The 26,800-nt window shown below is 40.6% G+C and overlaps 1 protein-coding gene and 1 non-coding gene across 2 annotated transcripts in view; one reads left to right on the top strand and one right to left on the bottom strand.

Moving 5' to 3' along the window:
* LOC109829094 (topless-related protein 1-like) overlaps positions 7,969-26,800 on the top strand; it is a 22,278-nt gene continuing 3,446 nt past the window's right edge. Inside the window, exons 1-22 of the mRNA XM_020396189.1 lie at positions 7,969-8,147; positions 8,222-8,399; positions 8,489-8,668; positions 8,748-8,861; positions 8,963-9,121; positions 9,199-9,661; positions 9,776-9,860; positions 10,036-10,152; positions 10,273-10,383; positions 10,498-10,596; positions 10,799-10,877; positions 23,485-23,565; positions 23,627-23,819; positions 23,905-23,953; positions 24,094-24,164; positions 24,317-24,412; positions 24,476-24,571; positions 24,735-24,862; positions 24,950-25,184; positions 25,277-25,390; positions 25,516-25,617; positions 25,761-25,910. Of these exons, the coding sequence (XP_020251778.1) occupies positions 8,323-8,399; positions 8,489-8,668; positions 8,748-8,861; positions 8,963-9,121; positions 9,199-9,661; positions 9,776-9,860; positions 10,036-10,152; positions 10,273-10,383; positions 10,498-10,596; positions 10,799-10,877; positions 23,485-23,565; positions 23,627-23,819; positions 23,905-23,953; positions 24,094-24,164; positions 24,317-24,412; positions 24,476-24,571; positions 24,735-24,862; positions 24,950-25,184; positions 25,277-25,390; positions 25,516-25,617; positions 25,761-25,910 (2,799 nt within the window). The 5' untranslated portion in view covers positions 7,969-8,147; positions 8,222-8,322. The remainder of the gene's footprint in view (positions 8,148-8,221; positions 8,400-8,488; positions 8,669-8,747; positions 8,862-8,962; positions 9,122-9,198; positions 9,662-9,775; positions 9,861-10,035; positions 10,153-10,272; positions 10,384-10,497; positions 10,597-10,798; positions 10,878-23,484; positions 23,566-23,626; positions 23,820-23,904; positions 23,954-24,093; positions 24,165-24,316; positions 24,413-24,475; positions 24,572-24,734; positions 24,863-24,949; positions 25,185-25,276; positions 25,391-25,515; positions 25,618-25,760; positions 25,911-26,800) is intronic.
* TRNAV-UAC lies at positions 11,626-11,698 on the bottom strand. The gene has a single exon. It is a non-coding gene; the product is annotated as a tRNA-Val (tRNA).

Below are 26,800 nucleotides of genomic sequence, written 5' to 3' on the forward strand. Positions count from 1 at the left end.
ATCACCAAATGGCCTTCGTTTTAACAGGAAGGGTAATTTTATTAAATGTCTCTAACGAGTTAATACTTAAATATCAATAGTCATTACTAGTATTATTATCTATACGATATTTTTTTACTGTGATGTGAATATGATCGAGTAAATTTCCAAAGTTGCAACCTTTTACATCATCTTCAAAGAAGGTGAAAGAAAATAATCACCACCAAAATTACTTCATATCCAATCAAAAGTAAATATACGAAAAACACAACAACAATTCAAGGACGGGCATAGAAATATTACCTCCTCATCCATATCAGGAAACAGAGCCCTAAGCCGATCAACTGGAGAAACAACGGTCGAAGGTGGTGACGTGACCGAGGCCGGAGGCGGAGAGAACTGGAGGGCGGCGGAGCACCGGATCCTCTTCGAGGCTGGAACAGGCGTATGGTACTCGTCCTCGAAGAAGCTCGCCGGCGATCTTTTGCCGCACAATAGCACAGACATGATGATGATCGAAGCTCTGAGCTTCTAGGGTTTCTGATTATTTTTGGGAAAGCAGAGGGATTGATTCTAGGGTTTGAAGGAAGCTGAAGGAGAGAGAAAGGGATCGAGGGTAAAAGAATAAGGGCGTACTTCGGTTTAAAGATTAGGGAAAGGCTTCGTCCGGTAAAAAGGAATCGAACTGTACATATTGGGCTGAGCTGGGCCTAATTGACTGGACTGTGATCTTTGACCAAAAACAGGCTGGATTTATATGCCCACATATTGGGTCCACTTTTATGCCTTGCCCATTATGTTTTGGGAAATTTCTAGCCCCCAAATAAAGAGACAAATTCACCATGTCCCAAGAATAAGTAAACAAATTTAATATCTCTAAAATTAAATTTTGTAATCAATCACCCCCATCCAGCTCATATATGTCCTTATTAGTGTATTTTATTTAAAAAAAATCCCAAAATGCCCCTTTCTCCTTAAAAAACCCTTAAATGATCTTAATTGTTCTCCTCTACTCCGACCCTCGATTCCGATCGACAACAGCGGAACTCGTCCCTCCCTCGAACCTCTCAAGACTTCTTGCACCACCACCTTCCCCTTCCCTACTCCTCCGCTTGCCAGGAGGCACCCCTGATCCCCACCCTCCTCCCCTCCCTCAACCTCATTCTCTCTTCCAACCTCTCCGTCAATAGCATCCTCATCACTCACACAAACCTCTTCATTAGCGAACCTCGCGGCATCTACAATGCCGCCATCCCTTTTCCTGCCATCGCCACCATCAATCCCACGTCACTGATAAAACCCAACTGGACTGAAGTTGTTATTCTTATGAGTTAGATATTAAGATCTTGAGTTTATCGTTAAGTCGTTAAGATTTTTAGTTGGTTGTTACGATTACATATTAGTTCAGCTTGGTTGTAAGGTTACATATTAGTTATTAAGTTTACAGTATAGTTGTTCAGTTTATATATTGGTTGTTAATGTTATAGTTTAGTTGATAATGTTACATGTTAGTTGTTAAGCTAGCTCACAGCTTTGTTACTAATATTAGAGTTTAGTTGTTAAGCTTTATAGCGTAGTTGTTAAGTTTATATGTTAATTATTAAGATTGCAGTTTAGTTGATAAAGATGCGCGTAAGTTGTTAAGTATATAATTTAATTATTAAGGTTGCAGTTATAGTTGTTATGTACACAGTTATGTTGTTAAGTTACAATTGTGTTGCCAAAGAAATTTTGGGGGGTGGGGGGGGGTGGTGGGGTGGTGGGGGGCACAAACCTCTAGGAAAGTAGGGGTACAATAGGGGAAAAAATTAATGGTCGGGTGGCATTAGATTTGGAGGCTTGAACAATAAAAATGTGGATTTGAGGGTTTTTGACATGTTTACTTTGTCTTAGGGGTGTGTCATATCTGTTTTTGATTTTAGAGACTTGAAGCAATTTTCCCTATATTTTAACTAACAAAATTCCTTATTTCTTTTTTCCCCTTTTTTTACCGCTCTTCTTAATTCCCCTCTTTCCGTTGAAAATAAACGCCAGGTCTTCCCAATGTAGCACCTGCTCATAGTTATTTAAGGATTTTTAAATAAGGGTTATATTGATATTAGTGCCTCCCCCACCACACACACTCACACCCACCCAAAAAAAACTTTAATATTTTGACACAGCCCACAAAATATTTGAAATTGCTCCCAGGCCCTCAAATCTTTAATATTTTGATATCAAGCCCCTAAGTCTTTAGTATTTCAATATTAACCCCCAACTCTTTGAAATTGGTCACAAGCCCCCAAAATCTTATTGGTATGTTGATATAAGCTCCCTAGTTAGAATTTGGTTAAAATGGGATAATATTCTATTTATTTTAATATTTTTTCAGTTATATCCTGTTGATAGCGACGCGTGAATGGCTAAGGAGCTGAAATTCCGTGTGAAGAAAATTTGAGTGGGGACCACAGGACACATGAAGAGAAGAGAGTTTTGTTGAATGCAGAGTTTTGTTCAGCGGACAATTGTGCTAGGCCCACCCGATTGCTTGATTGCTATAAAAGGTCACCTAGGTTTTTTCTTTGACTCGGTGCAAGAGCAGGCTTTTGGAGAAAAACAGCGAAGGAGCAAGTACAAGGGCACGGAGTTTATTTGTTGGCGGCTACAGAGAAATTTCTTCGGCTTCGTGTGCAGTGCAGGAGTCGTGACCAGAAGAACAGAGGCGGCCTTTTTGAGAGAACTTGTGCAGTTACTTGTGCTAATTTTGTGAGAGTGTGAGGGTTTAGATTGAGTGATTGTAAACCCTAGTTGTATTATCTCTCCCTCTAATAGTAGATCTCCCCCTCCTTGCCCCGTGGACGTAGGCAGTTTGCCGAACCACGTAAAATTGATTTGTTTGAGTTTGTGGCCATTGTAATAGCTTTTTAGGATCCCTCGACAGGTCAGTCTTAGAACTGATGAGAGGAAGAGCCGATATCTCACTTGGTTGAGATATCCGCTTCAGATTCTTGTCTCCTTGGTGAGACGGGAATTCTTATATCGATCTTTCTCTCTTATTGTGCACCAGAAATTCTGCCGAAATTTCCGCTGCGCACAACAAGTGGTATCAGAGCCTAGATTCCAGATCTAGGGTTTGGTTGGAGGAGTAGATCAATTTGGAGGCTCGTTTAGGGCTTCGTTGGTGATAAAGGTGGGATCTTTTGGTAAAGACTCTATCTTTTTAGTTTTGGATCTATTCTTCGTTCGTTGGTGCGTAAGATGTCGGGGAAAGAAGGTGTTTCGGGTGTCGAGGGTGGTGCTTCTGGCGGGAAGACCATTCAGAGTTTGAATATCCACTCTATGAAGATAGATGTGGAGAAATTTAATGGCACAAACAACTTTGGATTATGGAGATGCGAGGTTTTGGATGCGCTGAACGCGCAGAATTTGGAGGATACATTGGAGTTAGATGGCAAGCCAGATGAGATTGAAGAGAAGGTCTGGAAAAAGATGAATCGAACGGCGTGTGGTGTGATTAGGTCTTGTTTGACTCAAGATCTAAAATATGATGTGATGAATGAGACTTCTGCGAAGAAGATTTGGGAGATTCTCGAAAGCAAATATCTGACAAAGAGTGTTGAGAACCGCTTGCATTTGAAGAGGAGACTTTATCGTTTCCAGTTGAAGAAGGGAACCTCCATTAGAGATCACATGAACCACTACACAAAGCTTCTTGCGGATTTGACGAATGTGGATGTCAAGATTGAAGATAAGGACAAGGCGTTGCTGTTGTTAAGTTCCTTGCCCGACGAGGAATATGAGACATTCGTTCTTACTCTGATTAATGGGAAGGCATCCCTTTCGTATAGTGAGGTCACTGTTGCATTGGTGAATTATCAGCTTCGGAAGAAGGATAAGGAGAACTCGACTGAGTCGGTAGCAGAGGCGTTGGTCGCAAGAGGGAAGAATCCAAACCGGAAGAATTGGAAGTCACAGTCTAGAGTAGGGCATCCTACAATTGGAAAAGATCAGTGTGCTTGGTGCAAGGAGACTGGTCATTGGAAGAAAGACTGCCCAAAGCTCGACGAATGGATGAAGAATAAGCAGAAGGGAAAAGGGAAGCAACCATCATCAGAAGCAAACATCGTATCGGATGGTAATAATTCTGACTCTTCTATTTATTCGCTTTCTATCAGTCCTACAGATAGCTATTCGGAGGAATCTGAATGGATGTTGGATAGTGGTGCGACCTATCATGTGTGCCCTAGAAGGGAATGGTTCTCCAGTTTTGAGAAGCTGGTGGATAGTGGTGTGGTGTACATGGCTGATAACCGTGCATGCCAGATCCTTGGGATAGGAAGAATTCGCATAAAGATGTTTGACGGGACTGTTAGAGAGTTAAACGATGTGAGATATGTTCCTTCTTTGAGGAAGAACTTGATCTCGATTGGAGCTTTGGTTGGAGAGGGTCTGAAGGTTCGTGTTGAGGACATAGTTCTCGAGATTGCGAGAGACTCTCGTATTTTGATGAAGGGCGTCAGGAGGAATAACCTGTATTACTTGACTGGAGGTATAGTGGCAGGTGGAGAGCTGGCGACTTCTATTGATTTGACTAGACTGCGGCATTTGGGGCTTGACCATTCCAGTATTGATTCCTCGTATAGAGTGAAAGAGGGTGCGAAGACCTGCAGTTTGAAGTCCAGTGAACATGTTGATGTGAGCAAGAAGACCGAGGTGAAGTGTGGCACCTCTATTCACCGTGCTAAGGGTCGTTCTGGAGGAGTTCACGTGGATGTTTGGGGGCCTTCCAAGGGAGCATCATTGGGAGGTAATAGGCGTTTGGTTTCCTTTGTTGGTGACTGTTCTAGGTGTGTTTGGGTTGCAACCAAATCCCCGATGGATAAAGTCCTAGTAGTCTCTAACAGTTGGAAGAAGTGTGTGATTGGCAGAAAGGTGAAGGTACTCCATTCTGGTGGGAGGTACAAGATGGACCTGTTTCTGCATTGGAGCCGAGCTCACGGCATTGCGAGATACTTCGTTGGAAAGGAAATCTTGGGGCAACTTAATAGGGTGGAAAATTTGGAGAACCGTACCTTACTGGAGGAGGATCGGTGTTTGTTGTCAAGCAATGGTCTGCAGAAGAGTTTCTGGACAGAGGCTTCGACATATTTGGGTCATCCTATTAAAGAGTTGTCAACTGCTGTGATTGGAGGTAAAACTCCATTGGAAGATAGGTCTGGTAGTGTCACTTTGTTTGAGGCTTCGATGAGGGAGCCGGTTGACTCTCAGCAGGTGGAGAGTTTTGGACAGACCTTAGAGGTATCGCAGCGGGTGGAGATGGATGCTACTCCACATCGGGTAAAGATTACTCCAGATCATTCTGCATTGATTGAGATCCCAGCTGAGGTGACACAGTGCGGGAGTCATTTGGATTCGGATGCAGATGATGAGTTGGGTTTTGAATCGAGTGCAGCTGGCAGACATAGTTTGGATATGGCCATTGGTTCGCCTCAGGTGGAGGTGTTTGAGGCCATTGGAGGTGCTATCAGCCGCAGAGTTGATGATATTGGAGAAGGGGTGCGAACTCTTCTATTGGGTTGAGGTCTTTGGAGGCCATTTGGGTGAACTACGTTCGGCTTGATTCCTTGGGCAAGAGGATACGTAGGCAGTCTTATGATGCAGCCGGGTTAGTGGATTTTGATAGGGGTGAGATCGATTTGGTGAGTTGATACTGACATTTGGAGAGTGTTTGCATTCTCATTTGGGTTCTCGACTTGTTATGGATTGAGTCTGTTGTCGTGAATTGTTTCACGGTGTACTGGACACAACAAGTGAGACATTTTGGTTTGGTTGGTGTCGGCTCAGTTTTGAGAAAACTTCGCCGAGGTGGAGAATTGTTGATAGCGACGCGTGAATGGCTAAGGAGCTGAAATTCCGTGTGAAGAAAATTTGAGTGGGGACCACATGACACGTGAAGAGAAGAGAGTTTTGTTGAATGCAGAGTTTTGTTCAGCGGACAATTGTGCTAGGCCCACCCGATTGCTTGATTGCTATAAAAGGTCACCTAGGTTTTTTCTTTGACTCGATGCAAGAGCATGCTTTTGGAGAAAAACAGCGAAGGAGCAAGTACAAGGGCACGGAGTTTATTTGTTGGCGGCTACAGAGAAATTTCTTCGGCTTCGTGTGCAGTGCAGGAGTCGTGACCAGAAGAACAGAGGCGGCCTTTTTGAGAGAACTTGTGCAGTTACTTGTGCTAATTTTGTGAGAGATTGTTTGAGGGTTTAGATTTGAGAGATTGTAAACCCTAATAGCTTTTTAGGATCCCTCGACAGGTCAGTCCTAGAACTGATGAGAGGAAGAGCCGATATCTCACTTGGTTGAGATATCAGCTTCAGATTCTTGTCTCCTTGGTGAGACGGGAATTCTTATATCGATCTTTCTCTCTTATTGTGCACCAGAAACTCTGCCGAAATTTCCGCTGCGCACAACATATCCCTCTCAAACAAACTCAAATTCATTAACCACTTTAACTTGTACCCGTTAAGCTCCTAAAATACACTAACGAATAACCCCCAACCCAAACCTTTCTTCACTTCATTTTTTCCCAACATTTTACCCCATGGCTCTCTTCAACATTAATCCCAAATTTGCATCGAATAGGTTCTTATTGGGGAAGACGTCAAAGAAGACACTAAAGAAGATGAAGTGAAAATAGGGTTTTATTAAACGAATTGGGAGAGTTTAATGGTATATGTTAAGATGATTAAAAGTTTAGGTTTGTGTGAAAGGGGTATAACTGGCAAATCACTAAAAATTTAAATTAAGCAAAATATTTCCCTCATTTTAACTAGGGAAATATTTTAACATACAAGTTTGCAATAGTTTCACGTTTATGAACTAAAAGTATTAAGTGGGAGGGGTAAAAATAAATAAATGAGATAGAATTTCAGGGCAATTTAGCAAATTCCAAGATTTGTAGATTTACATTGGCAAATAAAGATTTAAATGGTACATATGCTATGCAAAAAACCCTTAATTTTTAGTGAAAACTTGAAACAACCGTGTAAATTATGAGGATTTTATTGATATATTAACAGTTAGAATATATAATAATAAGAATAATTTAAATATGAATGTGGTTGTAACTGCAGTAATAGTTTTAAATAGTTTTTTTTTTACGGTGAAGAGAAGAATCCATCACTTTATACACATCTCAAGCATAAAAATAAGAAAATAATATGAGGGACAGTGGAGTGTTCTTTATTTATGAAGATTTACGAATTTTCTTGCTATTCGTATGTTCTCTATTTTGATATATCCTTTTAATCCTAAATTATTAAATTACATTAAAAAAAGTTGAAGTATTTAATTATCCAGAATATTCTTTAATTAAGTAGTTGAAACACCATTACCTCTACCTATTTTCATTGGAGGGAAATAGAGTGCATTAAAACAAAAATAGCACAGTGGGTTTGTCCTTTCTTCTTTATTGTCAAAAAAAAAAAAAAAAATCCCATTCTCAAATTTTCAACTCATAGCTCAAATATTGTATTGTATTTAATGATAGATAAGACCACGTGTTCTATTAATAACAATTCTATATATTTTCCAAATAAGAACATTGGAAACTTTAGTTTTTGAATTTGTAAATAGAGAAAATATCTTTTTATCGAGACATGATTCCATAGTTCACCTCTTGTTAGAAATCATTATGTAGATTGATTTATAGCTCTAGCCCGTTTATCGAATGAATATCCGAGCTTTTGGAAAGAAAGCGGGCACCCACAGAAATAACCCACACAGCGTGTGGGACCCACAGTCGGGTCGAGTCATGGGGCAGTTCATCACTGTGATATGATAAGCAGCGTATAATGAGCGCTAATTAATTAAAACTTCAATTAAGCATAAGCTAGTTTTAGTTAGCGTTCTGCGTTCTTTATAAGCACGGGCGTATCGCACTCCAGACAGCTTATGAAACCTCTATATAAGGCAGTCCCCGCCCCCACTTTCTTCAGCTTCTTCACACGCTCTCTCTCCTTTTCCCGCCAATTCGCTTCGTTATCGGATCCGAATCCGATCCCCCTCCGACCGATCCAAGATCCGGCGACCACAACGGAGAGCTTTGAGCCATGGCGTCGATGATACGCGATCTCGTCTCCCTCATGCTGTAGTTCTTGGAGGAGCACAATTTCAAAGAAAACAATTTACAGGTAAGAATCTGTGTCCAAAACCCTAGAATTGAGTTTCTCTCTCCAATTTTTTTGACATATTCCTCTTTCTTCAGCTACTTCTCTCTGTTTTCTTCCGATTTAGTTATCGGATGCGAATACGTTAAGCACCCTGGCTGATCCAAGATCCGGCGGCCGCTGCGGCGATCTTGGCGCCATGTCGCGGTTAAGCGAGATCATTATCCTCATTCTCCAGTTCCTGAAGGAGCATAATCTCAAGGAGACGATTCACATGTAAGAATCCATGTCGAAACCCTAGAATTTGAGTTTCTCTCTCTAGAGTTGAGTTTCTCTCTCTAACTTTTTCGAACGATTTTTGGAAGATTGGAGCAAGAATCAGGGGTTTTCTTCAACATGAAGCACTTTGAGGAGGCTGTCCTCGCTGGGGAATGGGAGAAAGCGGAGAGGTACCTCTCAGGGTTCACGAAGCTTGACGATAATCAAATCTCGAAGAAGATTTTCTTCATGATCCGCCGGAATAAGTATATCGAAACCCTTCAGAGGTCCGTGAATTGTATTATTGACCTTTCTCAAGATTTTTTTGCTTTTGGATTGAAATTGATTGAGTTTTTATGATTTTAGGCACGATGTGTCAAAGGCTTGTGAGATCCTTATGAAGGACCTGAAAGTATTCTCCGAAGTTGACGAGGGTTTGTTTAAGGAGCTAACGCAGTTGCTTACGCTCGAGGATTTTCGGTATTGTTGGTTCACTTGTCAGAATTAGAAATTTTAATGGTAGATTGTTTTGGTTTTAATGAAGGTATACCTTACTTATTGTTATTTATTTTGTTTATCAGTGAAAAAGCCAAGCTTTCTAAGTATATTGATACCCGGTCAGCGAGGATTCTTGCAATTAATGAGCTCCGGAAGTTAATCAAGGCGAACCCATTATTTGAAGACATATTGCAGTTTCCGGATATGAAGGAGTCGAGATTAAAAACCCTGCTTAATCAGAGGTATAACTTTTAGAATAATTGGTTGTCCTGAATTAAATTTGATTTTTGGTGATGTTCGTTTTCCTGTTTCATGTCAGTTTACATTGGCAACACATGCGCTGTAAGAATCCTAGGTCACAACCTGAATTTAAGTCCTTATTCTTTGACCATTCTTGTCCTCAAGCTTCTGAAGCCATCATGCCTTCGCCTGCTCCTCCACCGATAAAATTGACTTCAAAATCTTCTCCTTCACCAATGAATCCGATTGCAAAACCTACGACGATGAATATGACTGCAAAACCTGTTCCTTCATGGTTGAATTTGGTTGCAAATCCTGTTCTTCCAACAATGAATCCGATTGCGAAACCTTCTCCACAGATTGAAAAAATTTCTCCTCCACCAATGAATCCAATTGCAAAGCCTGCTCCTCGACCAATGAAAGTGAATTCAAAACATGCTTGTCCAACAATGAATCTGACTGCAAAACCTGTTCCACTGATGAAATTACCGATGAATCCGACTGCAAAACTGAGTGGCTTTCCTCTAATAAGGCCTCCTGAGGTAACTGAAATTGTTCAGAAAGTGTTCTTGCAGTGCATTGGCATTTACTTTTTTTCTTTTTCTTTTTCTTTTTTTGTACGCCTGATGCTTGTGTTTTCTGTTCTGCCATTTCAGCCAGCAGCTGATGATGGTTCAACCAAAGTTGCAGCTGAGATCCCTTCTCGGATGGCTCCATACAGGACCTCTTGTGAATTCACTGGTAGGCTCATTAGACCATATATTTATATTACTCCTCGTGATGTCAAGTATGGCTTTTCCTTTCAAAATTTGAGATGTTTTGCAGAAAACCCCTTAAAACTTTATAAATTAGAAAACACCTCAACAAACCTTCAATGAACTATTGAAAATTGTTTTGAATGGTGTCAACGTGATAGGTCAAGGTCCTGTGTGGTCGAATCACTATCTTCGGATGTCCCATTCAGAAATCTATGATGCAGTCCCTGGTTTAGTCTCTGATACGCTCAGTGGATCAGATGTTCCTCCTAATGCTTGTAATGTGAAATTTGTCTTTTCCTTTTCCGTGAACTTTCCAATTTATATAAAACTCCCATAAACTACTGAAAATATTATTGGAACTTGTCATAAATGACTGTTAACATGATGAATGAAAGGTCAAGTGCGGTCCAATCCGCCTCCTCTGGTGCCCTGTCAAGCAATCTCGGATGCAGTCCGGGATGCAGTCTCTGATATACACACTGGACCAAATGTTCCTCCTAATGCTTGTAATCTGAAATTTGGAAATTTGTCTTTTCCTTTTCCGCTGAACTTTCTAAGTTACACAAAACCTCCTGCATTATTGAAATTTCTCATAAATGATGTTAATGTGATGAATATAGGTCAGGTGCCATCCAATGCCCCTCCTCCAAAGCCCCGTCCAGCAATCTCTGCTGCAGACTTTGATAAACCCATTGAACTAGATGTTCCTCCTATTACTGGTAATGTGAGATGTACCTTTTTTTCACTCTATAGTTTCTCAATTCCGATTCAGAAAATCTCAGTGTGTGGAGAACTTTTTGCTTAATAAGAGCTGCAAAATTTTTCTGTACACTGCACGTTTTTTTAGGCCAGTGACACACTAGATTGCATTTTCTTTCCAATCTGTTATATTGTTATATAATTTTTTGTTCATCATGATAGCTTCTCTGTTGAATGTTATCTATCAACAGATCCTGATCATGGGCTTAAGAAACGAGGTCCTAAGGGAAAATCTGATGAGGTACTTTGTTGAACCTTTAAAATTTAGCTCCGACTTTCCACACTTCATGCCTGCTTCATATCTCTGTTGGCCCCTGTGGTTAAATCTAAAATAATATAGATATAAAACAACAAAAACCGAACAGAAAATTAAATGGCAGTAATTTAAAGAAAACATGGGCGGCTCTGTTAGGCAACAACCCATGTGAGAAAATTAAAAAAAATATTCAACAATCCTCCACAATTTTTTTAAACTACTATCGTGTAACAGTGCCGTCGTTTCAATCGTTGTGCATAAGGAAGATGTCGCAAGGACTTGAATCCCCTTTAGACCACCTGAATAAAAGATAGGTGCATGGTGTCACAGAGACTTGAACCAGTACATGTCTAAAAATTCAGCGAACACACAAGATCAAACTTATCTGTGGTAGTTTTTACTTTGAACCACACTTGCCTTTATCTTTGTCTTTACCTTGCCTTTGCCTTTGCCTTTGCACATTTATGGTCCTGTGCATAGGGGTGCTAAACAGTTCGGATATATCCGAACCGATCCGCATCCGTATCCGAACGGATGCGGATATGATAAGCTAATTTTGAAACTGGACGGATACAGTAATGGATACGGATCTGGTTTCGGATTTTTTTGCGGATACGGATTCGGAAACGAATATGAAGGATGCGGATACGAATATCCGCAAATGTAATAAAGATATCCGCAATGTTATATACGACTAGGTTGAAGTTATTAAAAACATTTATAGTAAATAAATTATTGCCGCCAAGGATCGAACTGGGGACCATTAGTGTGTAAGACTAATGTGATAACCACTACACCACAGCAACTTTGTGTGAATGCGAGTGGGGACCACGAGCATGAGCTGGGCAAATACCAATGATTGGGCAAAGGGAGCTGGACAAATACCAATGATTGGGCAAAGAAATTTGGGCAAAGAAATTTGATTTCCGCATGAAAAGAAGGAAGTGCTTGGGCAAAGAAATTTGATTTCCGCATGAAAAGAAGGAAGTGCGGCCCACCCGAATCAACCAATCACATTATAAAAGAGTCACCTAGGTTTTTTGAATCAACCAATCACATTATAAAAGAGTCACCTAGGTTTTTTGTTTCCGTGTGCAAGGGTCTTTTTGATTAGCGGCTGCAAGGGAATTGTTTCGGCTGGTCTTCTTTCGGCTGCGGAACAGTGAAGCAAAACTGCAGGAGGTCTGTGTTGCGGCTACAGAGAAGGTGCAAAAGAAAAAAAGAAGAAGAGGCTTTTCTTTTTAGAGTTTTTGTGCATCCTTTTGAGAGAGATAATTGTGTGAGGGATTTGAGAGATTGTGTGAGGGTTTAGATGAGTGATTGTAAACCTTAGTTGTATTCTCTCCCTCTATTAGTAGATCTCCCCCCTCCTTGTCCCGTGGATGTAGGAAATTTGCCGAACCACGTAAAAATTGGTTGTACTGCTTTTTGTGTGATTTGTAATAGCTTTTAGGTTCCCTCGACGCGCAGTCCTAGAGCTGACGAGAGGAAGAGCAAATATCCCACTTTGATGGGATATTAGGTTTCAGATTCTTGTTTCCTTTGAGAAACAAGAATTCTTATTGCGACCTGACTCTTGTTGTGCTGCCGAAGTGCTTCCGAAATTTTCGCTGCGCGCAACAAGTGGTATCAGAGCCCAGATTTCAGATCTAGGGTGTTTTGGTAGAGGAAGATTCAGTTAGAAGCTTGGTTCTTGGAGTTCTAGGCTTCGGTGGAGATAGCATTAGGAGTTGCCGTTTGAGATTTCGCTTTCCTCGTGTGGTTAAGAAATCTATTTGGAATCCAATCTAGGGTTCGGTTAGGTGGTTCCTAATTTCTATCAAATTTGTTCTTTCTCTACAATTTTGGAGTTAGTTCGCAATGGGAGAAGAAGGTGAAAGCAGCAAATCGATGGCGGGTACAATACAAGTTGGTTTTCAGAACACTAAAATTAGTGTGGTGAAGTATGACGGCAAAATCAACTTTGGTTTGTGGATGAGCGACGTACAGGATGCGCTCAATGCTCAGAATTTGGAAGAGACCATCATGGTCCACGAGAAGCCACCTAAATATGATGAGGCGGTATGGGAGAAGATGAATATGAACGCTTGTGGGGTGATCAGGTCCTGTTTGGAACATGAGCTGAAATATGATGTGATTGGGATGACGTCTGCGATGAAGATGTGGGAAATTCTTAACAATAAGTATCTTACGAAGAGTGTTAAGAACATGTTGCATTTGTTGCGTAGGTTATTCAGATTCCAGATGTCCCGAGGCACCTCACTAGCGTCTCATGTGAACAACCACACTAAGTTGTTGTCGGACTTGGCGAATGTTGATGAGAAGATATCGGATGAGTACAAAGCGATTATTTTGTTGGGCTCCTTATCAGATGAGGAGTATGATACCTTCGTGCTCACTTTGTTGAACGGGAGATCTTCTATCAGCTATAGTGAAGTGACTAACGCATTGACCAACTACGATTTGAGGAGGAAGGATAAAGAGACTTCCCGTGCTAGCACTTCAGGTGAGGCCTTGTCGACGAGAGGTAGAAGCCCATATCCGAAAGGTGGTAATAGAGGGAGGTCAAAGTCAAAAAGCCGTCACCAATTAGCAAAGAACCAATGTGCATTTTGCAAGAAGCAGGGACATTGGAAGAGAGATTGCCCGAAGCTCAAGGAGAAGGAGAATGACAAGAAAAAGGGCCCGAAGGCCAATGAGGTGAACGTTGTGAAAGGCGATGATTCCGATGATTCGTACTTTTCTCTACTGATTACTCCGGAGGTGAACCATGTGGATGCATCAGATTGGATGCTTGATTCCGGCACTACTTTTCATGTGACCCCTAGGCGAGACTGGTTTGCATCTTTTGAGAAAGTCGACGGGGGCGTTGTTGTCATGGGAAATGATCAATCCTGTGGCGTTTGTGGGATAGGTACCGTACGGATTAGGATGCACGATGGAGTAGTCCGTGAGTTGAAGGAGGTGAGATTTGTTCCTCAACTGAAGAAAAATCTTATCTCAGTTGGAGCTTTGGAGGCGAAGGGATTCAAGGTGACTTTCGAAAACGCTGTAGCGAAGGTTACTAAGGGATCATTGGTGGTGATGAGGGGAGTCCGCAATCGGAATTTGTATTATCTGAAGGGAAGCACCGAGATTGGCCAGGTTGCTTCGGCTATTTCAGAAGCGGACATGAGCAGACTTTGGCACTATAGGTTGAGGCACACAGGTGAAAAGTCACTGCAGGCATTGTGCAAGCAGGGGCTATTGAAGAGAGCCAAGAGTGGGAAGATTAAGTTCTGTGAGCACTGTGTTCTTGGCAAGAAGACAAAGGTGAAGTTCGGGACTGCCATTCATCAGACGAGGGGCATCCTGGACTACGTGCACACAGACGTTTGGGGTCCTACCAAGACTGCATCACTTGGTGGTAGACATTGGTTCGTCACTTTTGTAGATGACTATTCTAGGCGTTGTTGGGTGTACACCATGACGAAGAAGAGTGAAGTCCTAGATTTGTTTGTGGAGTGGAAGAAGAGATTGGAACTGCAGACTGGGAGAAAGATCAAGACGTTGCGATCCGACAACGGTGGTGAGTATATTTCTGACCCCTTTCAGCAGCTATGTCGAGACGAGGGCATAGAGAGACACTTCACAGTTAGTCATACACCGCAGCAAAATGGGGTGGCAGAGGGTTGAATCGGTCTTTACTGGAAAAGATCCGATGCTTATTGTCGCAGAGTGGTTTGGAGAAGATCTTTTGGGCTGAGGCACTTACATATGCGAGCCACCTCATTAATAGGCTGCCTTCATCTGCGATTGAGGGAAAAACCCCTATGGAGATGTGGTCGGGAAAGCCAGCACATGACTATGACCAGCTCAAGGTATTCGGGTGCCCTGCATATTATCATGTTAGAACTGATAAATTGGAACCTCGAGCTAGGAAGGCCATATTTGTAGGATTCAAGCGTGGTGTCAAGGGATACAAGCTTTGGGATCCAGTTGATAAGAAGATTGTGCTGAGTAGGGACGTCATGTTTGATGAAGCTTCTATCTTGAAGCTTCTCAGCTCTCATCAGGTGGAGAGCGACCCGACGGAGGAGATATCGCAGGTGGTGGAGATCGATGCAGCTCCACATTGTCCAGATGGTACAGTATCCATGCAGGTGCCGACTGAAGTGACGCCAGGCGAGCACGACGGTAATACGGAGGATACGAGTACAAATGTGCAGGATCAGGAACCGACGGCTCAGGTTCAAGATTCTATTGCGGTTAGGAGACAGAGGAGAAACATACAGATGCCAGCACGGTATGCCGACACAGTTGCGTATGCACTTCCGGTGGAGAGTATCGATGAGTTAGTGCCTACTACATTCAGAGAGGCCGAGCAGAGTTCGGAGGCTGATTCGTGGCAGGTGGCTATGCAGGAGGAGATGGAATCTCTTCATAAGAACGATACATGGGAGCTTGTTGAGCTTCCAAAGGGGCGGAAGGCAATTGGTTGCAAGTGGGTATACACGAAGAAGGAGGGCATTGAGGGCACTCCATTGAGGTTCAAAGCTAGGTTAGTTGCGAAGGGCTATGCACAGGAGGAAGGAATAGATTATAATGAGGTTTTCTCTCTGGTGGTGAAGCACTCTTCGATTCGGATTCTGCTAGCTTTGGTGGCACAGTATGGTTTGGAATTAGATCAGTTGGATGTGAAAATGGCATTTCTTCATGGTGATCTTGATGAAGAAATATATATGACCCAGCCATTGGGATTCCGAGCTGCAGGAAAAGATAAGTTGGTTTGCAGATTAAAGAAATCGCTATACGGTTTGAAGCAGTCTCCTCGACAGTGGTATAGGCGATTCGATGGTTTTATGATTGGTCATTCGTACACTCGGAGCCAGTTTGATCCTTGCGTATATTTTCGCAAGTTGAAAGGAGGTGCGTACATCTATTTGTTGCTCTATGTCGATGACATGTTAGTTGCCTCTACTTCCAGGTCGGCTATAGATGAGTTGAAAGTTCAGCTATCAAATGAGTTTGAGATGAAAGACTTGGGTGAGGCGAAACGCATTCTAGGGATGGAGATCGGCAGAGACAAGAAGAATGGCAGAATTTGTTTGACACAGGTGGCTTATTTGAAGAAGGTTCTACAACGATTCCATATTAGCATGGATACGAAGCCAGTTAGTGTACCTTTGGGAGCCCATTTGAAGCTTTCAGCTGGTCTTTCACCGAAGTCAGTTAAAGATCGAGAGTTAATGTCGAAGACTCCATATGCGAGTGCGGTTGGGAGCTTGATGTACGCGATGGTATGTACGAGCCAGATTTGTCACAAGCGGTAAGCATGGTATCGAGATACATGCATGATCCGGGAATGAGTCATTGGGACGCTGTGAAATAGATTTTGAGGTACATTCGAGGTACACTCAATGTTGGTTTAGTTTATGAGCGGGACACTACAGGTGGGCAGTTGTGCATTGGCTATGTTGATTCGGATTATGCCGGTGATTTGGATAAGCGCCGGTCTACGACGGGGTATGTGTTCACTTTGACCCGTGCGCCGGTGTGTTGGAGATGCACCTTACAGTCGACGGTGGCTTTGTCTACGACGGAGGCAGAGTATATGGCAGTTACGGAGGCTGTGAAGGAGGCTATTTGGCTTCGAGGACTTTTGGAGGAACTTGGTATATCGCAGAGGTCCGTCACTATTCATTGTGATAGCATGAGTGCTATCTATTTGGCGAAGAATCAGGTTTTTCATACGAGAACGAAGCATATTGACGTTCGTTATCACTTCGTTCGGGATGTTCTTGAAGATGGCGATGTGGAGATTGTGAAAGTCCACACGAAGGATAATCCGGCGGATATGCTCACTAAGGTGGTTCCGAACAACAAGTTTGATCATTGTCGAAACTTGTTGCACATCCGTGATTGTTGAGGCCGTTGACGGCCATTTGGATGAACTACGTTTGGCTTGATTCCTTGGGCAAGAGGATACGTAGGCAGTCTTTCAGATGCAGCCGGTTTGGATTAGTTGATTTTTGATGGGGGTGAGATTGTTTGGATTCTCGTTCGGGTTCTTGACTTGTTGTGAATTGAGTTCGTACTGGACACAACAAGTGGGACATTTGATTGCTTTGGTGTCGGTTCAGTTTTGAGAAAACTTCACCGATGTGGAGAATTGTGAATGCGAGTGGGGACCACGAGCATGAGCTGGGCAAACACCAATGATTGGGCAAAGGGAGCTGGGCAAATACCAATGATTGGGCAAAGAAATTTGGGCAAAGAAATTTGATTTCCGCATGAAAAGAAGGAAGTGCGGCCCACCCGAATCAACCAATCACATTATAAAAGAGTCACCTAGGTTTTTTGTTTCCGTGTGCAAGGGTCTTTTTGATTGGTGGCTGCAAGGGAATTATTTCGGCTGGTCTTCTTTCGATTGCGGAACAGTGAAGCAAAACTGCAGGAGGTCTGTGTTGCAGCTACAGAGAAGGTGCAAAAGAAAAAGAAAAGAAGAGGCTTTTCTTTTTAGAGTTTTTGTGCATCCCTTTGAGAGAGATAATTGTGTGAGGGATTTGAGAGATTGTGTGAGGGTTTAGATGAATGATTGTAAACCTTAGTTGTATTCTCTCCCTCTATTAGTAGATCTCCCCCCTCCTTGCCCCGTGGACGTAGGTAATTTGCCGAACCACGTAAAAATTGGTTGTACTGCTTTTTGTGTGATTTGTAATAGCTTTTAGGTTCCCTCGACGCGCAGTCCTAGAGCTGACGAGAGGAAGAGCAAATATCCCACTTTGATGGGATATTAGGCTTCAGATTCTTGTTCCCTTTGAGAAACAAGAATTCTTATTACGACCTGACTCTTGTTGTGCTGCCGAAGTGCTTCCGAAATTTCCGCTGCGCGCAACACTTTGGTGGTAAATACACTAATAAATTAATTACTAGAACAAGTAAACAATTAATCTTCATACATCGATCGTCAACCATGACAAATGACAAGTTGAAGGAAGAGTTGACAAGTCTTCAGTAATGAAAGAACTAGGACTGGTAAAGAAAGTTTCAGATGTGGAGATATCCCGTATTAGAAAAACAAAATAGTTGCGTTCAACATAGGCAAAGTACATCGAATTTTGATGCTGGAAAAGTTTAATTTGGAGAAGACAAAATTGGCTAGCTCCCCACTTTTGCGGACTTTCAAGGTTGAATGTTTCTTCATTTTTTTCAAAAAATTTAGAGAACTTGCAGAGGCATGCGCCAAAAATTGAAAAAAAAAAACTGTAAAGAGATGAATGTAATTTATACATAGGTGTACTAATTCATATCTGATTCATATATATTTGTCGAATATCCGTTTATATCCGTGATCATATCCGATCCGATTCTCAAATATCCGAACCGTATCTGTTTTCGATAAGTACGAATATGGTTAATGTTTTTTCTTACCGAAGATGATCCGTATCCGTATCCGTATCCATTTATAAAAAGCGGATATGAATATGGTAAGTTTTATATCCGAACCGTATCCGCTCTGATAACACCCCTACCTGTGCATGTCCTGGTTTCTACTAGGGCTCTAGGTATCTTTCCACAAGACACCATAAGAGACGGTCAAATCTCCACCTATGCATAGATGAGTTCTTTAGGCATGTTTCCTATCAAATATCCCGCATCCGAAATGTTTTGAACTCATTAAGGCTTAAGAGTCGTCCTCTCTCATGATAGGATTCTAGGTGAAAAGATTAAAGTTTTACTCGGATAGTTCAGCCAGGTAAGGATAGTATTAGAGGTTGATCAAAGATCAATTAAGTACCTCGTTCCTTGCGGAGCGCGTTACGCAACCCCCAAACCTTGCCTTAGACATCGACTAATCCAAGAAAACTTAAACTCTTTCACATATAAATCTTACTTGACTTTTGAACTATTTATCTTGTCATTAGTAGCATAAGCTTTAAACTAATAACTAGATGTAAATGATAGGTATTTGTAAGACTATCAACTTTTACAAATCTTACTTGTCTTTTGAACCAATTATCTTACTATTAATAGCATAAGCTTTGAACTAATAATTTAATAAACATGGTAAGTATTTGTAAGATTTATAAAATTTTGAGACCTATTCTAGCAGACGTCCTTTTGACTATGTCCTTTTTCAGACCCTTAGTCAAAGGATCAACCACATTCTCTGAAGATCGGACGTTAATCACAGAGTTGACTCCTTAACAAATGAGCTCTCTCAAATAGCCATGCTTCAAACGAATGGTCCGTTTCTTTCTATTGAACAACGAGTTCGCTGTCACAGCACTCGTCGCTTGATTATCACAATAGATAGTAATTACACCTTGTAATTCCGTCAATCGAAGGTCTCGGAGAAAACAACTTAGCCATTCAGCTTCATCTCCTGCAACGCAGAGTGCGAAGAACTCAAATTCCATCGATGACTGTGCAATCATGGTGTACTTCTTAGACTTTCACGAGACGGCAGCTTCACCCATAGTGAAGATAAATCCTCCAGTAGATCTGCACTCATCTGGTTCTGAGCACCAGCTTGCATCTGAATAGCCTTCGATTACAGTCGGATATCCAGTATAAAAAAGGCCTAGACCTGTAGTTCCTTTCAAGTATCTCATCAATCTCTGAACAACATCCCAATGAAGCTTTCCAGGATTACTTATGAACCTACTAAGCATTCCTACAATGAATGCTATATCTGGTCTTGTGTAGCTCATCGCGTACATAAAACTCCCAATGATCTTTGAGTATCTTAGCTGCTCTACTGGTTTTTCAGTGTTCGATCGAAACTTCTTGTTGTAATCGTATGATACTGATAGTTCTGGCAAGTCGTTGTAGCCATATTTCCTTAGCATGTTCTCGACATAATGAGATTGAGATAATCCAATACCCTCTTCAGAGTATATGATTTTGATTCTGAGAATCACGTTCACAGTTCCAAGGTCCTTCATGCTGAACTGTGCTGAAAGAAATTTCTTGGTAGATATTACTATCTTCAAATCACTCCCAATGATGAGCATATCATCCACATAGAGGCAGATGACCACCATCTTTCTTTCAGCGACCTTGATGTATAGGCACTTGTCAAATTTACTGACTTGATACCCATTATTACGAACAACCCCATCGAACTTCTCATGTCAGAGTTTTGGTGCCTGCTTAAGTCCATATAAAGACTTGATAAGTTTACAAACCTTACCAGCTGGAGCATCAAGTCCTTCTGGTTTCTTCATATAGATCTCTTCTGGTTTCTCCATGTAGATCTCTTCTGTGAGATCTCCATTGAGAAAGACAGTCTTCACATTCATCTGATGTATAACAAACATTTTAATCGCCGCCCATGCGATAAGCACTCTAATGGTAGTGGTCCTGCAAATTGGTACATAGATATCAAAGAAATCTATACCTTTTTTCTGAGAGAATCATTTCGCCACCAGTCTTGCTTTGTACTTTTTAATAGTATCATCAGGACGGAGCTTCTTCTTAAAGATACACTTGCAATTAATAGGCATTGCACCTTCAGGTACATCCACCGGCTCCTAAATATGATTTTGGATTAATGAATCCATCTCATCATTAATAACTTTTTTCCACAGAAGAACGTCTGTTGACTGCATTACTTCTTGAAAAGTCTATGGGTCTCCTTCCACATTATAGGTGATGAAGTCATCTCCAAAATCTTTTCGTCTCCTGATACGCTTGGAAGATGGCTCGATAACTCCTTTATCATTGATATTTTTAGTTTCTTGCGAAACTGACTCCTCTGGTGTATCTGATGTACTAGCATTCTCTGCTACATCTTTGAGCAATAAGCCTTTATGTTTGATAAACTTATTCTTAAGAATTCTGCATCCCGAGCTTTAATGATTGAGTTGGTTCCACGGTCCAGGAACCTGCAAGCATTGCTATCTTTAGTAAAGCCAATAAACACACATTTGTTAGCCTTTGGTCCGAGTTTAGGCCTTCTGATATCTGGAATTCGAATATATGCGAGACACCCCCATACTTTGAGATTATCCAAATGGTCTGGATATCCCAACCATAATTGATGAGGAGTACTATCAGTTTTAGAGTAGAGTACTCTGTTTAGAATACAGTTTGCTATCAGTAAAACCTCACCCCAATAGCAGGTAGGAAGACCAGATGTGATTAGCATCGAATTCACCATCTCGATTAATGTGCGATTTTTTCTTTCTGCAATCCCATTAGATTACGGAGAATACGGAGCAGTAGTTTCAGCAATGATTTCATGCTCCTTGAAGTATGCTTTCGTCTCCTTAGACCGGTATTCTCCTCCTCTGTCGCTCCCGAGTCTTTTCACATATAGTCCAAGCTGTTTCTCCACTCGAGTCCGAAACTCGACAAACTTGCTGAAGGCTTCATCTTTAGATTTCAACAGGTAAACGTGACAGAAGCGAGAATAGTCGTCAATGAAGGTGATGAAGTATTTCTTATAGTCACGAGTGACGAAGCTCTTGAAGTCACAAGTATCTGAATGAATCAGATCTAACAGGTTGGTGCTCCTCGTGACATTTGAAAATGACTTTCTTGTCAGCTTTGCTTGCGCGCAAACTTCACACTTCTCAGGTTTGTTACCCTCATATTTTGGAAGTAATCCTAACTTCTCCATGCTGGATAATTTTCTATAATTTATATGTCCTAGCCTATTATGTCATAACACAGAGGAGTAAGCAGAAGATGATACTTTATTTACGACGGGGTTGGGTGCACTCGTACTGATTTTATACATGCCATCAGTAAGATATGCATTGCCAAAATATATTTTCTTGAAGGATAATACAGTCTTTTCTCCTTAAAAATCCAGCCTCATGCCTGCATTACACAACATGCTTCCAGAGACTAAGTTTTTGACAATTGAGGGAACGTATTTCACATCCTTCAATGTGAGAGTCTTTCTCAAAGAAAGAGTCAGCACCACAGTCCCAGTTCTAAGAATAGGAACCACAGAACGATCAGCCATTGATACGTTCTCTTTGGTAGCAACATAAGAATAGAACATATCTCTATTGGAGCATACATGATAAGTAGCACCCGTATCTAATCACCAACTAGAGATGTTGCTTGGAGTTGTTACCTGGAAGAGCATAGCCACACAATCATCAACTTGATTGACATTGTGTATTGTTTCCTTCTTTGATGTTTTGCAGTCTTTGGCAAAATATTCTTGCTTTCCACAGTTGAAGCATTTGCCGCTCCTCTTGAACTCCTTCTGAACGTTCAGGTTCTTTGGATTCTGGTTCTTCTTTCTATTAAAAGACTTCTTCTTCTTGAAAGATAAATTATTACCCTTTTTAAAGTTTGCAGCCACCATGTTAGCAGACGCCTTTTGCTAGCAATGAGCTCAGTCTTCGTGCGAGTTCGAGTCTCGTCCTCGATCTGAATGAATCTCTTCAGATCAGACAAAGTCACTTGTCTTTTTCTTCTCCGAATGTTAGTGAAGAATGACATCCATGATGGAGAAAGCTTGTTGACAATTGCACCAGAGATAAAGGTTTAACAAAAATTGATTTTTTCATCCTTTAGCTTCATAACAAGCTTTTCAAGCTCTTTGACTTGAGGCAAAATCTCAGTATCATCTTCGAACTTCAAGTCCAGAAATTTATCAATGGGGTGAGATTTGGACAGCTTCTCCTCATTCTTATACTGGTCCTCCAGAGTATTCCAGATTTCCTTTGCAGAGAGCTTGTTGGTGTAAGCATCTGCTAGATGATCGGCCAGGCAATTAAGGAGATAACTCCTGCAGAAGTGATCATCTCTAGCCCAAGAGGCTTCAGCTTCAGAGTCTTCTTCAAAGTCAGGTTTTTCCTCAGAAACCACATAGTAGATTTTCAGGAGTTGCATCCCGAAGATTACTTTCCGACGCCATGCGTTGAAGTTGGAACCGTCAAAGTTCTCTAATTTAAGACAATTCACTTTAAAAGTCCTCGCAGGATCCATGGTGCTTTAAGATTGTTGGCGTCTGTGGTTAAATCTGAAATAATACAGATATAAAACAGCAAAAACCGAACAAAAAATTAAAGGGTAATAATTTAAAAATTTTCAACTCAGCTGCTGTGTTTTTGTAAAACGCTGTGCTTAAAGGATTATTTGGCCTACTCCGATGCAAGGATCCCAAGGCCAAATTACTTTCAGGAACAACAGTCTAGTACTCTGGTGTGCACCGACCCAGTACTATCAAGATCTCCTCGATCTATAAGCAAAGATCTCCTCGATCTATCAGGCAAAGATCTCCTCGATCTATCAGGCAAAATTCCTATAAGCACCAGCTATTTTACAATCTATATCTGTATATATTGATTGTTGTTTTTGGAATGAATTTTTCTTAAGGATTTGGGGTCTATTTATAGCGTTTGGAAAAATACTATGCACTAATAAAATAATATTATTTTACTATGCATGTGGGACCCACGTCTAAATTTTTCTTCTGTGGGGCCCACCACTTTTGAAAAATTTAAAGAAAACATGGGCGGCAGCCCATGTGAGAAAATAAAAAAATATATTCAACAATCTCCTGGGTGCTCTTCACAGCCCATGGCATTCTCACATATACACACACACCCTGATGTTCATGTTGCTGAAAATCTCTTTACAGATATTGTCGGAACGGCGCGCCAATATCCAACAGAATCCATGCTCTATTAAAGAGCTTCCAAGAAAGGTACTTTTTGTTCTGAAGCAGGGTTCTTCCGTCACGAGCATGGATTTTCATCCTTCTCAGAACAGCATTCTTCTAGGTTCGAGTGTATGCGGTTATACAACCTTGTTTACTTGAGTCCTCTCTTTGCCGGATTTAGCTTGAAAAGACTTCTTCTTTCAGTTGGAACCAGTGTTGGTGACATTGCTGTCTGGGATGTATCCCTCAGTAAGAGGCTGGCTCATAGAGCTCCTAAAGTTTGGGAACTTCCAGCTTGTTCAAAGATTATACAGGTAATCTGGAAGGGTGTGGTGCTCTTGTGTTTCTCATGACCTTTTCTTGTATTGATCACAGATCCTTGGATTTTATGGTAAGCAGTTGATATCTGTTAAGCGTGTATTATGGGATGCTGATGGGAGTCAATTTGGTAAGTTCAAAAAAAAAAAAAAATTCCTTTGTTTTGTCAATTTACTCTTCATATGATGGTAGAGTAGCAATTATCAAAGGGAAAAAAGGGAAAATACTGTGGTGCATGACAATTTAATGTGATGCTCTGCACCTTGACAGGTGTTGCATACTCCGAGCGTCTTATGCACTTGTATAAATACAAGAGTAGTGAACTTGTTAACCATTTAGAGGTAATATTGAGCAACTAGTTATTTTGCCCTCACGCTAATTATTTGCTCCTGGTAATTATTTGTTCCTCATTTGTTGCTCCCTGTGCTCAATTTAATATTCTACTATCCATCCTGGATGCTTATTGTGGTTTTGTTAAAACTTCATGGTTAAGATTGATGCTCATGCTGGTGGAGTTAATGACATTGCTTTCTCTCAGCCAAATAAGAAGTCCTGTGTAGTGACCTGTGGAGATGACAAGCTTATTAAGGTAAGTATTGTATTGTTGACAATAATGATTAACATGTTCTTCTTAACAATACTGTCACTTCAGGTTTGGGACACTATTACTGGTGATCTTCAATATACTTTTGAAGGTCATGAAGCGCCAGTATATTCCATATGCTCACACTCAAAAGAAAATATTCCGGTATCATCTCATTCAGACATTATATTATTATTTTTTTGTCAATAACTTGTAAGCAATTTCTGTCCGTTTTTTCATTGACATTTTTCATATTTGTGATTTGTTCTAGAACTTCTTGTCTAGCAATCATAAGATAAAGTGAATTCTTCCCATTCTATTTTTTCAGTTTATCCTTTCTGTTTCACTTGATGGTGAGGTAAAAATATGGCAATATGGGAATGAGTGTTCCCAGTTTGATTATACAGCTCCAGGTCGCTGGTGTACGACTATGGCATACAGTGCTGACGGAACAAGGTATACATGTATTGTTCTTAGTAGAATTATTGAAACATTTCCTTCATCTGGGTAACAACTTTAATGGGGATATGTTTTCATATATAGGCTGTTCTCTTGTGGTACCAGTAAGGAAGGGGATTCATATATTGTTGAATGGGATGAGAACAAAGGATCCGTGAAACAATCATTTGTTGGTTCTCGGAGAAGTTCCTTGGGCGTGGTACAATTTGATACTACAAAAAACCGATTTTTAGCTGCCGGAGATGACTTTATGATCAAGTTCTGGGACATGGACAATATTAACCTCTTGGCAACCACTGATGCATTGGGAGGATTGACTGTAATTACTTTATTTGGTTTTCTGTATTGCTATATCAGTAAACTGCTGCTAAACAAGAAAATCTCATACGTTCTGATTTCTAATAATTTCAGGCCTGCCCACGCATTCGATTTAATAAACTTGGTTCATTTTTAGCTGTATCAACATGTGGTAACTCTATAAAAATTTTGGCAAATGATGATGGGTTTCAAGAGGCCATTGCAAAGGTAGCTTACTTAAGAACATTCTTACAAACTGTTTTAGGATTTTTAACTATTAAAAAGAATTTTTTTCATCATTTGTACTGTAACTCCTGTCTTAGTCCGTCAGTGTAACTGTTAGATTTATGTAGCAGACAAGCTCAATTAGGTCCCCTGCTACTGTCAGTGCTATGGTCGGAACTAATTCTGCAGCTCCTGATGGAAGTGCTCCAATGACATCAATCGTTAGATTGGTAATTCAATACTCATGTTTCCTGTAATCATACTCTAGTTCAGTTTTTTAAATAACTTTTTTGGTTAGATTTCTTAGAGATGTGCTCATAACCTTGCTGTCAGTTTTTGCTTACAAGGGTATTGGTTTCTTTAATATTTGCAGCAGAATGTTAACAGTCAGAGTGTGGAAGATGTTAAATCTAGAATCGTTCACAAGTCAATCGAGAAATCCAAGAACTGGAAGCTGATAGAAATTAGTGAACATTCTCAGTGTTGTTCATTGAAGCTCACTGACAACATATTATCAGTGAAGGTGAGTGTTCTATCCCATTGCAAGTAGTTCAGAGAATAATTTGAATATATGACTTACTACATGCCTGTTGCGCGCTTGACAAACAAGTTATAGATATACGCATCATATGTGGACACTTATTTTATTTGCAAAATTTAGTCTTATGGGATTTTTCTGTGCAGCCATACATTTCCACGCCTTTTTCCACACATGGTCATATAGAGCATTTCACTATCTGTAATAGAAAACAGTCTCTAATTAGTAAAGAAAGACATGTCATACTAGAAAATGTCACTCTTCTTGAACTTGAGAATGTTGAAGTCTTTCCAACCATGAAAAAGCTTGTTGGCTGTAATCAATTGATATTCTGCATTATGCTTTTTGACTTATTGGCAGTGTAACTAGTTGTCAATATGGAGGTATCATAAGAGAATAATGTTTAGGAGTTAAAATTGAAATCAGTTTTCAGCTATTCATCTTATTATGAGCTTCAGATATTTTCATTTACTGAAGGAAGATAATTCTCTGTCCTTCTGTCCCTTTTCTTTTCGGTTCTTTCCTTTCTTTTTAATCCAATAGTTTAGGTTAGTGATAAGGCCTTTGAAGCATAGAATTTTTTTTCATGCTTGATCTGACTTTGAGTTTTGAACTTTGATTATTAAATTTAATTATAAATTTAGAATCATATTCTTTTTGAAAAGTTGAAAGCCTTTGTTATCATAATCCTAAGTTTTATATAATATCACATATAATTATTAAAATGATTTTAGAAAGTCCTCCAATTGTTTTGCAAACAAATCCTAGTAAGCCTACCCCTTTATATTGCATACTCTGTATATATGATCTCAAAATTTGGTTTTTATGATAGAGATTATGCTTTCCAGGAATGATCTCAGATTGTGGCATTGAGC

The sequence above is a fragment of the Asparagus officinalis genome, chromosome 1 (assembly GCF_001876935.1).
Source record: "Asparagus officinalis chromosome 1, Aspof.V1, whole genome shotgun sequence".
NCBI classification, from domain to species: domain Eukaryota; kingdom Viridiplantae; phylum Streptophyta; class Magnoliopsida; order Asparagales; family Asparagaceae; genus Asparagus; species Asparagus officinalis.